The sequence below is a fragment of the Scatophagus argus genome, chromosome 19, assembly GCF_020382885.2.
Source record: "Scatophagus argus isolate fScaArg1 chromosome 19, fScaArg1.pri, whole genome shotgun sequence".
NCBI classification, from domain to species: Eukaryota; Metazoa; Chordata; class Actinopteri; family Scatophagidae; genus Scatophagus; species Scatophagus argus.
Genome location: NC_058511.1, coordinates 7931430 through 7946549, shown reverse-complemented (window position 1 = coordinate 7946549; position 15120 = coordinate 7931430). Strand labels below are relative to the sequence as shown.

Sequence of the window (15120 nt, the reverse complement as noted above, 5' to 3'; positions counted from 1 at the left end):
ATGCTGTTGTCGCTATTTTCTTTATTTCGCGGACACAATGTCATTAGTTGTTTTATTTTGAAGGTAACCAAAGGAATGTATGTGTTTGTATTTTGGCTAACTTAGCACTATCATTAGTCGCTAGAAGGACAGGAGCGAAATGGATAACACCATAGCTGACACACGAAGGCTCTTCACTAAGCCTCAGAACTTAAATGATGCTTATGGACCCCCAAGTAATTTTCTAGAGATTGATGTGAGCAACCCTGAAACCATCGGGGTTGGCAGGGGCAGATATACCACGTATGAAGTCAGACTGAAGGTGAGCCTGCAGTAACAAGTGCTAATGACGTTAGCTTTTAGGCTAACTATACCTAAGCTAAGAAACGTCTTTCCCGTAGTTAAAGAAAGCTATGACTCCTTGTCATCAGAGTTGCTACAGTCAGAAAGACGCGCACACAATCGCAGAATCCGTATTTAACCGTGTGAATGACTATCTAAAAAGATCTAAATGTTGTATACGAAACAACCTAGCCAACGTTACCTAGCAGGCTAGTAACACTCGACGAAACTAGCTAGCACTGGTCAGCTAGCAAACATCAATTCAACGATTTAATGCAAGCTACCGATATTAGCGCTCAGTCGAAGTTATTCGACTAAGTTATACGCTGGTTAATAAGTCAGCGAGAGATTTTGACAACAAGGCTAACGAGTACAGTGAGCCAGTCGATGTTTGCTTTAACTGCAACCGTTAACTGCTGTTGCTCAGCTACATAAGGCAATGTGTTTACATTAGCCTGAAGTGTTTTTCTCCCCACGGCTGTTTCACCAATTCACGGTCATAACTTTGTAAACAAATATGTTGGAGTAATATAACTTCATTAGTAAGCTGGATAAAAGATTATTAATAATTAGCTCATAAAAAGTTAAAGCTTTCCAGAACAGTTCAGAGTTGAACGCCAGCCACACCCCATTTTTTGACTGCAATGAACAGATAAAACCATTGGTCACACGTAATGACCAACGAATATGACGGCGGGCCTGTATGTACAAATACTCAGCTTTCTTCTTACATACACACACATCGTATTATATAATATTATCCTAATGGGGGGTGTTGTTTGGTTAAATCAAGAATGCTTTAGTTTATAATTCCCCTGGCTTGACTTGACTGATTGCTCATCAAGACTCATCCAAAGTAAACTAGTGTGTTCTAGTACTGGGCCAAAGAGGAACAAAGCTCAGCAAGTCACCTACTCTGGAACTGTAGACAGGATGCACTATGCTGCCTGATCCTCTACGGGACTCCACCCCTCCCCACAAACACACATTTCCTTCCTCATGCTCTACTGAAAAACTTGTAGAGGAGAACAAATGCTTTTGTCCCTAGAGAAATTCTGTCATTAGTTGATGAACTAGTTGGTAGCTGGAGATGAGATTGAGACTGAGATTGATTGAGATTGTTGTCCAAATACTTGTTAAACGTGACATGTTTGTAACAGTAACGGTTAGACAATCCTAGCTATTGCAAAACACATCCTGCATCATGCCTGTATTTTTCGTCATACACTCACGCACAGAGACACAACTCCTAAATCACCAAGCTGAATCAGCTTTAGAAATAATGGAAACCACTTTTGTACAACAGAAGTACAGTACTTCAGTGAGGGAACACAGTGGAGCCGAGGATCATACTAAATTGTTGGGGTCAGTTGCTCAGTTATCATCAAGTTGTCTTTAGATATTCAGACGTGGCTAATCATAGAGGAGCTCAGAACAATGCACTATTGGTACATCTACAGTCATTGACAACTCAGCAGACTGCATGTGCTGAAGAAAACGCTGTAATTCAGTTGAAAGCTCTGGAGCAAGCAACTTAGAGGACCTTGCACTGAACTTGTGTTTGTTTTTCCCAGCTGCTGGTTCTAAAGTCAAAAATGAATCATCAGACTTTGAGACATTGCTCAGGCATTTATTTCATTTGTAGCCTACATAAACATAAAAGAAAGTTTTATTAGTTTTCTTCCAAATGGCACAGCTGTCTTTTTTTTCCCAAAGACATTTGTACGTGTTTCATTTTTCATCATGTCTGTCACCACATACAATTTTGCCTAAATTGAGCCATTCTAGAAATCTACTTTATATGTTTTAATGTGCAGAGCGGCATTGAGAGTCTGAAATTGTCATGCAGTCATTATGCTCACCTGATTGCTTCATCTCTTATCTTTAAATTATCGTCTAAGTTGACTGACACCCCTGTAGTTAGTAGTCCAGAATATTTAGATTGGTGAGCAGCCCTAAAATATTTATAGTTTCCCTTTACCTAAAGAAATGGGCTGAGGGAAAAGAAACCGTCTCCAGGCATTAGCGTTGAATATAAGGCTACTGTACTTGATTAGCGTGTAATAATTAGCATATGCGTGTAATCAGCATTATTGTGCACCTCATAGCCCTGTGTGACCCTGCTTTGCATAAGACCACGGAATAAGTGGCGCATCCCTCACTTCTCAACAAATGTGGTGTCAACTTTGCTTTGCTTCTCTCCTTCTCCTTTCTTCAGCTTTCTTTAGAAGCATTTTACTCCATCTCCAGCATGTTAAGAGTGTTAGCCACAATGCCACAGCCTGGAATGCATAACCTATGCTTTGCCCCTTTTGTTTCTATAGTACTTAAAAAATATTTAGAAGTACTGTAATTTTATCTAATTATGCTATACAGTTTCTGTTTATAACTCATTCCCTTGTCTCGTGTTCTCACTATGGTCCCGCTGTCCATCTGAAAATTGAGAGAGCCCTTGTGGCCACACTGAGAGAGTCTGCCCTAATCCCCTCATTGAGAGAAGAGAAGAATGAAACAGGCCAGGGTGTGGGGGAGCTGAAGCGTTTATTCCCCATCCTCACCCCCCAACCATGGGAGGGCAGAAAGCCACCCCCTCACCAGCCTTCACCCCATTGCCCACTCATCCCATTTCATTCCCAGCTGTGTGCAGTCAGTTGCCTAATTCATGGTGTGCTTACTGAAGTCCCCGTGATAACTATATATGGTTTACCATACAGTGTAAAGACCAGAGCAAGGGCTTGTTATTTGTATGAAATTGCAAAATTTGCCTTGATTCTGTATAAGTAAATGTCAGCTTATGGGTTTGACTTGTGACTCATTGGCAATGCCTGAATGTTACGTCAAGTTGGTCATGAATTAAATTGTATGAAGACTGAAGTACTAGTGAGAAGCCAACTGGTTGCAGTAGCTGTAAGGCAGGTTACACAGTCACTTCACAACCGGGAATGCATTATGTGTTTAAAATCAATGGGATCAATCCGCTTCTTTCAGTCAGATTCTTAAAGAGGTGGAAGTTAGGTTCTGAAAGGAGGCGGATATCTCATTTTGCCTGAGCAGACTTGTAATGTCCAGGGTCGTGTTGAAACAATGGATTTTTGTTCTCAACTAAATCCCTTCATTTTAGGTGTACTTTCCATAATGGCTTTTAGACCACAGGAAGCTGGTAGATGTTGGTGTATTTCTTTTTTTTCCTGCTTTTGTGCATTTTTTTCATCATGGTCATAATGGACAGAGTTATTCTGCAGAGTCCTATCACATTGCCAGAATGTTTTTTTTTTTTTTTTTTTTTTTGGGTTGTGGGGGGGGGGTTCTTCCTGGTTTGAGAGTACCCCTCAAGCAGCACAGTGTATTTGTTTGGACCCCTCAGCAAACAGGGGAGTGGAGAGTGGAGGGAGTTTTGAGTATTATCAAAATTTCTTGTCTTTAGTTTGTTCCCATCTCATCCAGAGAGCACATTTAGGGGAACGAACTTTGGGATCTCACTTTGTTTATGGATAGGAGTACATAAAAGGCCTCTTATAGCTCTGTCGCTCACTCTCACTCAGTCTTCTACCCCTCCTCTTCTCTACTCCCATAGCTTCTCCCGCTCTCTTTCTTTCTCTTTTCCATTTGGGCATTGGGGCGGGGGCCTTTGGTCATTAATAAAATGGGGAGAGATGGAGAGTGGGTGTGTGTGTGTGTGTGTGTGTGTGTGTGCGTGCGTGTGGGGGGTGGGGGGTGCTTGTCAGGCACAGTCAAGTGTAATCCAAAGTCTACAGCATCCTCTTCGACAACTATTTTAATGGAAATAGGGAACATATTGTATCAAGGCTACCATATCCTACTTGAAATGACAGTATCAAAAGTGGGAGTTGATACTATGGCAACAAAGCAGCTTTTTGCCAGCTAGGCGAGTCGGAGAGAGGCTAGGCTGTCAGGCTGCAGGGGCCGGCAAGCAAGAGAACGAGTGTGAAAGTACATGGAGAGGCGAGAGCAAAAGACCTATAGCCCCAATGCTTTTGTTCCCTGTCTTTTTTCCCCCCATTTTGGAATATGATGCAATGAGATGGTATTATGTTGCCATTTTTTATGCTATCATTTTGAAAGGAGAGCATATGGGAGGGGTAGGAAGGGGGCATGGGGGAGGTTTAGGATGCACACTCTCAAACTTGACTTAATCCATCCTGCTAAAAGCTAATGCATGGTGGCCTTGAACTATTCTCTCAGGAGATGAGTGATCTTTGTCCTCCCTCTCTCCCTTTCTCTGTCTCGCTGTTTTGAAGGGTTCTGCCTCTTTTCAACCCATTTTCAATGAGCCTAAGGTATTGTGTCCCAGGCATTATGAATCACATGCTCTTCCTATGGAGCGTAGATTGCACCTTGCACACTCATAATGGAAAGTGAAGCTAGGAGGTCTACTTTGAAGGAGATACATCTAGCTTTTTGCTCTTTCTTTTAAAGATACAGCATTTTCTATTTTACACCTGCTTTTAATGTAATTTTTTTTCTTTTTCATTTGGTTTTTTTTGTCCAAAGTCTGGAGACTTCATATTTGTCCCTTTTGCAAACTTTGGTTTCTTTCACCTTCCTGTCCTTTCTTTCTTGTCTTTTATTCAGTTTATGAGAAGGTGAGAGAGGCAAAGTGTGCCTTTTTAGACGATTAATGAAATGCTAAGACCCGGGCTGGGCTTGGGCTGGTCCCATGTCCCAATCACTGCAGGGGCCAGTAAGTTGAGACACCCAGGCCCTAACCTCTAACCAGCCGTGAAGAGAACAGAGCCCATGGAAACCTGATCTTTGACTCGTAGAGCTCTCATGAACCGCCTCTTTCTGTGTGTGTGTTTGTGTGAGAGAGAGCGGAGGAGTGAGTGAGACCTCTCATTTTTCAATTCTGTCGTTTTCGTTCCTCCCCTTGTCCTGCAAGGCCAATCTCTTAATCATAGGGTTTGAGAGGGCAGGAGGATTGAAAGGCCAGGTGACTTTCTTTTCTTACACTCTCACTGCTGGCTTCATTGTGTGCAGAAGAGTGGTCCAGGTTTGAATGTGTGTGTACAGCCGAGTTTAAATGCTTTGGACTATTATATTTACATTGTCAACTGTGTGACTGGTCAGATCTTTCTACTTAACACCTGTGCATGCGTATTTGATGTACGTCAGTGAGTGCTTGCGCGTGGTTAAGTGTTTTCTGTGTGCACATGATGGGATTAGAGTCACTGCAGTGGCAGATTACCTGTAACTGTGATCTGTTGTGGTGGAGGATTAACTTTGCGGCGCTCCATGCTGTGAGGTAACATGACGCAGCAGGAACAGGCCACGGTGAGGGGAGAGTGGGAATAATGCTAGAGCACTGGGGTGACAAAGCTAAGATAATCCACTTCTCCTGTGACCTGAGAAAGAGGAGGAGTGAGGGGCTCATTGACAACTTCACCTGGAGAGAACTTGAAATAAGTGGGAATGAGAAGTTTTCAGAGCTGGTGAGTCACATAAAAATGCAATGGGAAAGAGGGAGTGGCAGTGAGTTTACAGGCAGTCATTTGATTAGAACTGGAGTAAGGAAATACTCCTATTATTGCAACTGTCTTATTAAACAGGTTATTTCACCAGCATTAAAGCTTTAATCACAGGAAACCTGACCTTATTAAAAAGAGCTGTAGTGGTCGGCTACCTTCTGACAAAGTTTGGTTTCTGTTTGTGTTTTGATTCTGTGCATGTACCACAAAGTTCATAGGAGGAACTGCATGCAAAACGCAAAAATTCAAATGCAAAAACACAACAAAAAAATCCCCTGATGGCATGGGGTGAAACTGGAACTGTTTTCATGTTACAACTACCACTGAAGTAAAGGCCAAATTAACTCTCAAATTTTGACATCAGGTGGTATTGCATGCAAGGACAGCGTAATTATCAGCTGTTAAATGACAGAGCCGAAGAGTAGGAAATAAGAAAATAAGTGTTGAAAGCAGAGGATAATAATATCTATCCAGAGCAAACTAGGCTTCATTTAGTTAACATTTCTGTGTGACACACAGAAACTCTGTCTCTTTCTGTGTTTCTGACACACTCACACACACACAATTGCATGTAATGTACTTTAGCCTCACCTACAAGTTTTGTCTGTCTCTGTCTTTACCTGCACAGCTGTAGATATGGCTATCTAAGCAGTTTCAGCTGCATTTTCAACAACCTTCCATGTCCTTTAAACTCGTACACCACACACCAGCTTCTTGGTGGGCATTTAGAAAAGCTTTCTCTCTGTCTCCACATCTTAAATTTTGCGTATCCACATAATCAAGTTAGATACTCGCAAATATCAAACAGGCTTTAGATTTGTTAGGGTGACCCTGATCTTGTCAAAATAAATGTTTTATTTATGTGTAAGGGACCATGTAAATTATTAAACATAAGTTATCTTGAACCCAGGTTCCATCTGCATTCTGCCTGGCAGATCACAAAAACAAACAGCGATGCAGCAATCAGGACATGAGGCATGACCTAATCTTAACTGTTATCAGATATTCTTTGTCAAATGTTGGTAGTGATCAAGGACACAGATCAGACTCTCTTCTGATTTTCAAAGAGAAAGCCTCAGTCTTGTAACCTGACTATAGCATTATAGGGCTTTGTGCTGAAATGCACTGTAAACTAATCGCAATATTAAAACCACGCTTTTCTTATTTTATATCCTCTATTGAACTGTAGGCTAACATTAAAACTTTTGGACATAAATTATCAAACATCTTCTTAACACCTGAATAGAGCTGTACTAGTAAAGTTGTCTTCTAAGCTCACCCAACAAAGACTATATTACAGTCTTAATTCAGTAGTCTTGCAATTAATCATTCATGAAGTTTATATTGTTCAGTTTCAGAGGGGTGTTGATTCAACTGTATGATCAGTTTGAGCAGAGGTTTTGTTCTGTCATTTAGCCTACCCTAGATGTAGTGGAGTATACAAAATAATAAAAACACCTGTCACAACAGTGTAGTACAGTTCAACAGCAACAAATGGTATTTTCCAAAATAACCATACACTTAAATCAATTCCATTAAAAATCCCCTGAAGATTATAACTTGTGTGAATTTGTTGCAGCAGTGTTGTGCCAGGTGTTTTGTTTTAGTGAAGCATACCTAAATAGAAAACAGAAAGTATATTGTCACATGAACTAGGAGTCCCCTTTAATAATTTCCCAGGGTAACTAATTTGTTTTACAGTCACACAAAAAATCAGGCATGTTGGTTAACAGGCTAGCTCTCGTTGTCATTAGAGAGATTTTTTTTTTCTCAAATTAGTATGCTCTTTCCCACCAAATCTGGGCAAGATCTATAATTTTGAAGACAAGAAAGCAAAGAGGGAAGAATACGAATGCCTGTGTTTTCCCCATTGAAACACTGTAAGAGGAGTTTCAAGGGCAGAAAATCAGACTTATTATCGCAGAGCAAGGGAAATAAAGAGGGAAAGAACTGAAAGGGAGAGACCATGAGAGCAAAAAGACCACTCCTGCTCTCCGTCCTCCTCAATTAGTCCTGCACAGACCAGATGAAGCTCCAAACCTCTCCAGTTTTTCTGCTCTTCCTTTATGACCACATACACCCACTCCTTTTCTATTTTGTTCAGCCATTTACTCAGCCTTCTGGTTAACTCTGCATCCCCACTGCTGCACACAGTCGTATTCGTCTGCTCATCGATCAGTCTGCTGCTCACACTGTATTCATGCTGCACCTACTTGCTCAATTGCTTTGCTCTTGTGGTTCCTTCTTCCATGAATTCTGACCTTCTGTAAATGGGGTCTGCCAATGAAATGTTCATTCACTCCCTCCTTGTTTGTACATTGTCATAGGATGGCCATGTGCTGTCAAGACTAGTGAAGAGGTTTGGCATTGTGCTATAATGTGCTGTTTGCTCAATGTTCTCTGTCAATGTCGAAACATCTCCCCTTTTTAATATGAAATTCATTCTCAAGAGCTTGTCAACAGCAACTTAGAATTACACTCACATCTGTGCATTGGCATACACAATCACACCTTAAAAAAATGGCAACAGATAAATGCGGTAGACCTTGGTGAGCAAACCTTAAGTGAACTTTTTTTTTCCCTGCCTGGAGGCCAGTTTAAATTTTTTCTTTTCAGTTGGGTTCAGTTTGAAAGAGTCTTTGGTTTGTTTTTTTTGTTCGCTTGTGCCCTCTTTTCCTTCAATAAAGTCAGAGTAGATAGCACAAGGCTATGCCCAAAACCAATGCAATAAAACATTTCACTGTGTTTCTTGAAGTTGACACAGTCTCTTCCTGCCACTTTCTAGTGAAAATGTGTTGCTATTTATACCTGTTCCACAGAAAGAACAACCCAAAGCTTTCTGGTTGTTTTCTGTTAAAAACATTTATTTTGGCATCTCAAAAGTGGTTTCTAATCAACCTTTTGAATTTTTTAAATTGAATAATTATAGCAGGAAAACCAGATCAAAACCTAGTATGTTGTTGGATCGTGTTTGGTCAATATGCGAAATTATGGACAAATTCTTTCATGGATGTTTTGTGGTAGTTTAGTGTAATGTGTATTCCTGGAAAATAAAACCTCATGTTTGATTTGAGTACTTATTCTAATTCTAACTATTCTAATTATCCATTTACTCCCCTTGCTGATGTCTCTCATTTTTCAATGAATCTGTTTTGAATGTTTTGTCAGAGAGATTGTTATTTGGAATCTTCCAATTGTGTGGTTTTCCTCATGCCTCTTGGTGTATGAAGAGCTGTTTTCTCTCCTTCTCTGCTCCATGCTTGACTGTTACAGTAAGTAACCATTGCCTCTGTTTCTTCAGCAGGGAGGATTTTAGTAGTTGGTAGGTATTTTGTTTTCCACTTTTTAATCCCTCGTGATGAATATCATTTATTGTACTGTCCCTGTGCCATTTGTGCACATATGAAGGACTGCGGATGCACCGTTGTGCTCAGACACATTAGCGTGGTATGGACTGGTTATTGATTTCTCATGAAGCTAGTGTGTGTGTGTGTGAGCGTGTGTGTTGTGTTGTGTGTATGGGTCCAGTGGGCTATGGACCACACTTCAACACACAGAATCATAATCTGTTTATTGAAAACCATGCCTTCAAAATGCGGTGAAGCTGTCTAATATTCAGTTAGTCACTGAACATAAACATTATCAGTTAAAAGTTATTAAAAAATTCCCCACATTTTCTTGTTTAAGTCATCAGATGTGAGGACTTGCTGCATTTCTTCTGTTTTTACAGATCAAGCTGTTTATCAGAAAAATAATAAAGCTAGAGTAATGAATAATGACAATAATGCCACAGCCCTACTAGTACACTGTAGGTGATAGGAAAAAATGCATGCATGCACACTTTGTTACTGACTGGGATTTAAAGCACTGATTAAACATGACAATGTCAGTCATTTCTCTGTTTCTCTTCCTAATTTCCCTTGCAGGGATTTAAAGAATATTCCAACATTTGAAAGTGACACATGTAACAGTTTGTGCGTGTGTGTTCCCACAGACCAACCTGCCCATATTCAAGCTGAAGGAGTCTTGTGTACGAAGGAGGTACAGTGACTTTGAATGGCTCAGGGCGGAGCTGGAGAGGGAGAGCAAGGTGAGCCACTGAGGAGAACTCAACACAAATGCCCTCGAGTACTTGGCTTATCAAATCAACAGGCAACATTTAGAGTTTTCGCATGAAAGAGAAAGTTGTTCACACATGGTCCGTATTCACACATGGGGGACAGCCGTGGCCTAGAGGTTGGAGAAGCGGCTTGTGGTCGGAGGGTCACCGGTTCGATTCCCCCATTGGACGGGCAGGAAAAATTTGGGTGTGGTGGAGCGATTAATGCGAAAACGAGCTGCATACAGACGGGCGCTGCAAATACAGAAACGCACTGCATAAACACAAATGTGCTGCAAATAAGAAACAAATGCATAAAGAAAACGTCGCATATCCAGTCTTACAGCAGAAGTACTCCAGGCCTCTAGGGGCAGTGCTGAGAGTCCACCTGAAAGACAGACAACGGACGTATAAATGTGTGGAGCAATATAACTTTCTTCTTCTCGTGTACTCCTCTGCTCTACACGTGTAGAATCACACGAGTACATGAGAAGAAGAATGTTATATTGCTCCACATGTTTATACGTCTGATGTCTGTCTCTCAGGTGGCCACTCAGCACTGCCCCTAGAGGCCTGGAGTACTTCCGTTGTATGACTGGATATGCAGTGTTTTCTTTTTGCATGTGTTCTTATTTGCAGTGCGTTTCTGTATTTACAGCACGTTTCTATTTATGCAGCGTGTTTCTGTATTTGCAGCGTTTTCCTTTTGCATTTGTTTCCTTATATGCAGCGCGATTCTGTATTTGCAGCGCCTGTCTGTTTATGTTTGTACTTGTTTGTACTTGTCGGCCACCGTACCATAAACTGTCAGGAATTAGTCCCAGAAATGACGAGACAAATTTCGACCTGATCACACAGTCCAGTCTTTAACAGCATTTTTCTCTGTTAATTTGAAGCACTGAAATCTTTAGCAATGACTCATTTATGCTTGTTTAACTGCAGCTGTTTGATTTTCTGTTGGTGTGCTTTTATCTCAGGTGGTCGTCCCACCTCTCCCAGGAAAAGCTCTCTTCCGACAGCTTCCGTTTCGAGGGGATGATGGGATATTTGATGACTCTTTCATTGAGGAGCGGCGACAGGGCCTGGAACAGTTTCTCAACAAGTGAGCCTTTCCACATCTTCTCTGTCTTTCTCCTTTCTTCCACTACTTTGCCAGGAGGTTATAACAATTTATTCTTTACAAGTCTTTCTTTCTTTTCTTTCTGCCTCAGCGTGGTATTATTTTAACTCTCAAGAACAATGAATCACTTTGTGCAATAAAGTAGATTCAACTTTTTCACTTCTCTTCATATTGTTAACAGACTGAACCTGCGGAGACAGACAGGTCTTTTCTCACTATCCCTCTTAATTCTGTTTTATAATTACCTCGCAAAGGACAAGAACAACCAAAGAGGACTCAAGTGTGCACCCCCACAACATAATTTTTCCCACATTTGTTTTATTGTTGATGTGTAATTTATGATAATTGCAGCTCAAATTACAGCGCGTGGTTCTGTGGGATGATGTGTGCACCTCTGCTTATTTTTGATCCAGCATGTCCCCATTTTCAGCTGCTGAACAATAAAAGTTACAGTGTGATTGTAATTATTTGCTTTGATTGCAGACTTGGCCATTATCTTTGTTTCATGTGCAAATGCATCAATGTTTCCTGTTGGAATATTAAGTGTGCAAAGACAGTCGAGAAAATTAAAATCCATAAATATGTTTTTTTTTTTCTTTAAAGAAGATGAGAATGTGTTGGTAATTAAGACCCCCCCCCCTTTTCTTCCTATGAATGAAACACTGCTGTTGATCATATCATTGTTCAGACTCGATACTGGCCGATGTGGCTGGCAGCATTGTTTAATCTGTGATTGAGAGCATTGTGAAGAGGACATCTTTTGGAATGGGAAACATGATTGTCGCTGTGAAACAAGTGAGAGGGAGGAGAGGAGATAACATCACTTTTTGATTAGACTAGTCAAACATAATTCATGCTTCAGGTAAAAAAAAATAAAGAAGAAGGACTTAATCTCCTCTTCAGAAAGCAAGCAGAGCCTTGAGATTATGTTAGCGAGTTAGTTTAGGGTAGTTGATCCATGAATGCCTCTTCCGGGCAGCTTAACCTGGCCAAAATATTTCCCGTACTTACAATGTCATCATGTTGGTCTGATCTGAGAAATGTGTATTCGAAAAATGATGTTTCAGGGTCTCAGGTGCACCGGCTCATTCTCGTTAAGCCCCTGTGCGTCATCTGAAGAGGCATTCGGGGAAGCCTGATGTCAAAGTGGCTTTAACAGGGGAACACAGTCTCAGATACAGGTCAATTTAAGTAATTCATCCCAGGATAAAAGCAGGGATAATGGGGGGTGGGGGCGGCGGCGGTGGTGGGGCTTAATAAGTTATCTTAACTCATGTTATTTTACTTTGGACATCCCCACATGTTCCTTTAAACTGTGATTTCACGTGGTAAGTGGAGCTGTAGTATTAACAAAGTTAGTCGAAACGCATCATCTTTTACTAATGTACTCATGGTTGAAGCTCTCACAGAAGGCTCATGTGTGTTTTTTACTTTGGGTTGATGAGCTTTAATTGATGCCTCACTTTTTTTGTTTACCTTGGAGGTAAGAGGAAAAAAGAAACATTAGTACTGCGTTAAGTAACCAGCTTGTGACAACAACCATTCATCAACATGCATAAAACAATGTGTGTCAAATTTATATAAAATGCACAGTAACTGTGTGGCTTATGTGTACATGGACAAAATGTCAGAAAACCTTATCATCAGGGATGACTCAGGCCATTGTGCAGGCAGAGTTTTTTTTTTCATTTAACTTGATTTATTTCTACCTTATTAAGTAGTGATTGTTGTAACTCGGTTTCAGGGTGTCCTTGCGGCCTAGTGGTCAAGTAGAAGACCGTCTAATGACAAACAACATGTTCTGTCTCACTGGAGATGTTCTTTTTTTTCATATTCATTTTAAGTAGATTTTGAGCTTGTAGTGTCTTCAAATTGGAAAATTGCTAAAATATACTGACCTAATTCTAACACTTCGTTTTTTAGTGTGCCCCTGATGGACATTATTCTCCCACAATGCTTTGCACACAGGAATTGAAGAAAATTAATACTTTACATTTTTGAAAAATATCTTAATTGGCATTGGCACTGTGCAGCTTTGATTGCTTTCATTTCACTGTGGATGCACATCCACATGTGACAAATAAAGAATTCTGATTCTGATTCTGATTGATACCTGTTGAGTATTATATAATTTCCTGTTCATGTAAACACTAAAGTGTGTTTATTTATTGCATACTGACTGCACAAACAGCATGCCACAACAGCTAATACTGTTAATAATGACACAAGGGGTCAACAACAACAACAACAAAAAATCTTCAGAATAGGGTACAGTTTTTATCCGATTCTTTGATAAGATTCTGACACTTACCTGGTCATCAACGCTAAATCTTTCCCAGATTTCTAGCCTTAGTGTTAGTCAGGCTCTGTCCCTGCTACAATTTACTCAACTTTCAAACCTGCCTCTCCCTCTCGTATGTTTCAGAGTGGCCGGTCACCCTCTAGCTCAGAACGAACGATGCCTGCACATGTTTCTACAGGAGGAGTCTGTGGACAAGAGCTACACCCCATCCAAAATCAGACAAGCCTGAAAGCAAACACGGCTCTGCTCGGCCCAGTCTGGCTCAGCCCAGCTTGGCCCCACAACCCAAAGCTCTCTTCACTACTCCAGGTTTCTCTCAGTCAATAAACATTTCAGTGAATACTTCCTCTACCCACGCCAGCCCTTCCAAAAAGTGATTTTGTTCACCCCCTGTTTGAGTTAAATTAGTGACCCTGATTGGTGTTTGTTTCCACCTTCTAATTGGAGTCAAGAATGTTCGACACAACTGTGGTTGCAAGTAATTTATAGTAATTTCTCTTTATGTCTGGAAATGCCACTAACATGGATATATTATGTATTTATCATTTAGCCACGTCTTGATTATATTCATTTATATAGTAACATTGAATGAGCGTTCTATGTATGCAAAGCTCTCGTTTCCCATCATATATATCCAATACTGGCATGTTGCTCACCATAACTAGAAACTAAACGCACCCACACAGACACACATATATGATGGGCCTTGACTTTCAAATCACTTAGTTGATCATGTCTTTGAAAGTACATATGTGGTGTGTGTGTGTGTGTGTGTATCAGCCAGCACCTGCCCAGTTATCACAATGATTTTCTAGCAAGAAAGAAGTATTTACACAGAGGGAACTGCAGTATTTCTACTGGCTATATGCATTTTGAGATTTGTATACTGCTGTGCCATTTTTGTTTATTTTGAAAGTTTTCCAATAAAATAGGTGAAATGTCTCCACGCATAATTACATTTGTTGACTTGGACTGTTCGTTGCATGGATAGTACCTACCGCAAGCTGCTGTTCTAAATTTAAGATTCAATAAATGCATCATCTTTATTAGAAAAAAAAAAAGTTTAGGGCCATGACTGATCAGAGAGTTTTGTAAAACAGAACAGAGTTTTTATTTAGGATAGACTGAGCGACCAAAACACACGCTTAAGTAAAGCATAGATAATGTATGCTGAATGACTGTATGACTATGACTGAATTAACGCAGGATGTTTAATGATCATTAAGTCACTGTAAGTTCCTGTGATTAGATTATACGCAGAGTTTCATCAGTAAATGATTGATAATCTATAGTTACCTCTTCCATTCATTTATATGCCAGGAAAGCCTTTTCATACTCGTTCTTCTAGTGAATTTACACTAATTCATCATTGCAAACTAGTATCATGGCATGACTTTACTTCAAGGGGCACATGATGGTGATGCCATGTGTGATGGTGTGATAAACACTTAATTTGCCTTATTTACAATCAGTTGTCACTTCATTTTGGAGGCTCGTGGTCATTATATCATCTTAAACATGTGTGTCTAGTGTAAGCATTGCTTTACAAACTTGGGTGTCACCGTAAATAAAAACAGCCTCATATTTCTGTTAGACCATTCAGAGAGGCTGATCAGATGGATTTCAGATGTGCTTTTTTAAATGCCATATAAACTAATGGATCAACTCATTAAAGGGAATAATCATTCAATGCTTATCTATTAAGCGCTGTAAAATCACATAAACTCTTAATAGTGACTTGATCATTTCTTAATGGCGATAAACAACAAGATACTGCATCCAGTCATCATGA

At 40.3% G+C, this 15120-nt stretch overlaps 1 protein-coding gene across 2 annotated transcripts; it reads left to right on the top strand.

Moving 5' to 3' along the window:
- The first annotated feature begins 94 nt into the window (after positions 1-94).
- Positions 95-14270, top strand: snx3 (sorting nexin 3). 2 transcript variants are annotated; one of them, XM_046372643.1, is made up of 4 exons: positions 95-301; positions 9802-9897; positions 10884-11008; positions 13452-14270. In XM_046372643.1, exons 1-4 carry the CDS (start codon positions 140-142, stop codon positions 13555-13557), a joined length of 489 nt encoding a protein of 162 aa, XP_046228599.1. In that variant the 5' UTR covers positions 95-139; the 3' UTR covers positions 13558-14270. The 2 variants fall into 2 exon arrangements, with proteins under 2 accessions (XP_046228599.1, XP_046228600.1); XM_046372644.1 differs by lacking the exon at positions 95-301 and adding an exon at positions 5324-5771.
- Positions 14271-15120: the final 850 nt, after the last annotated feature.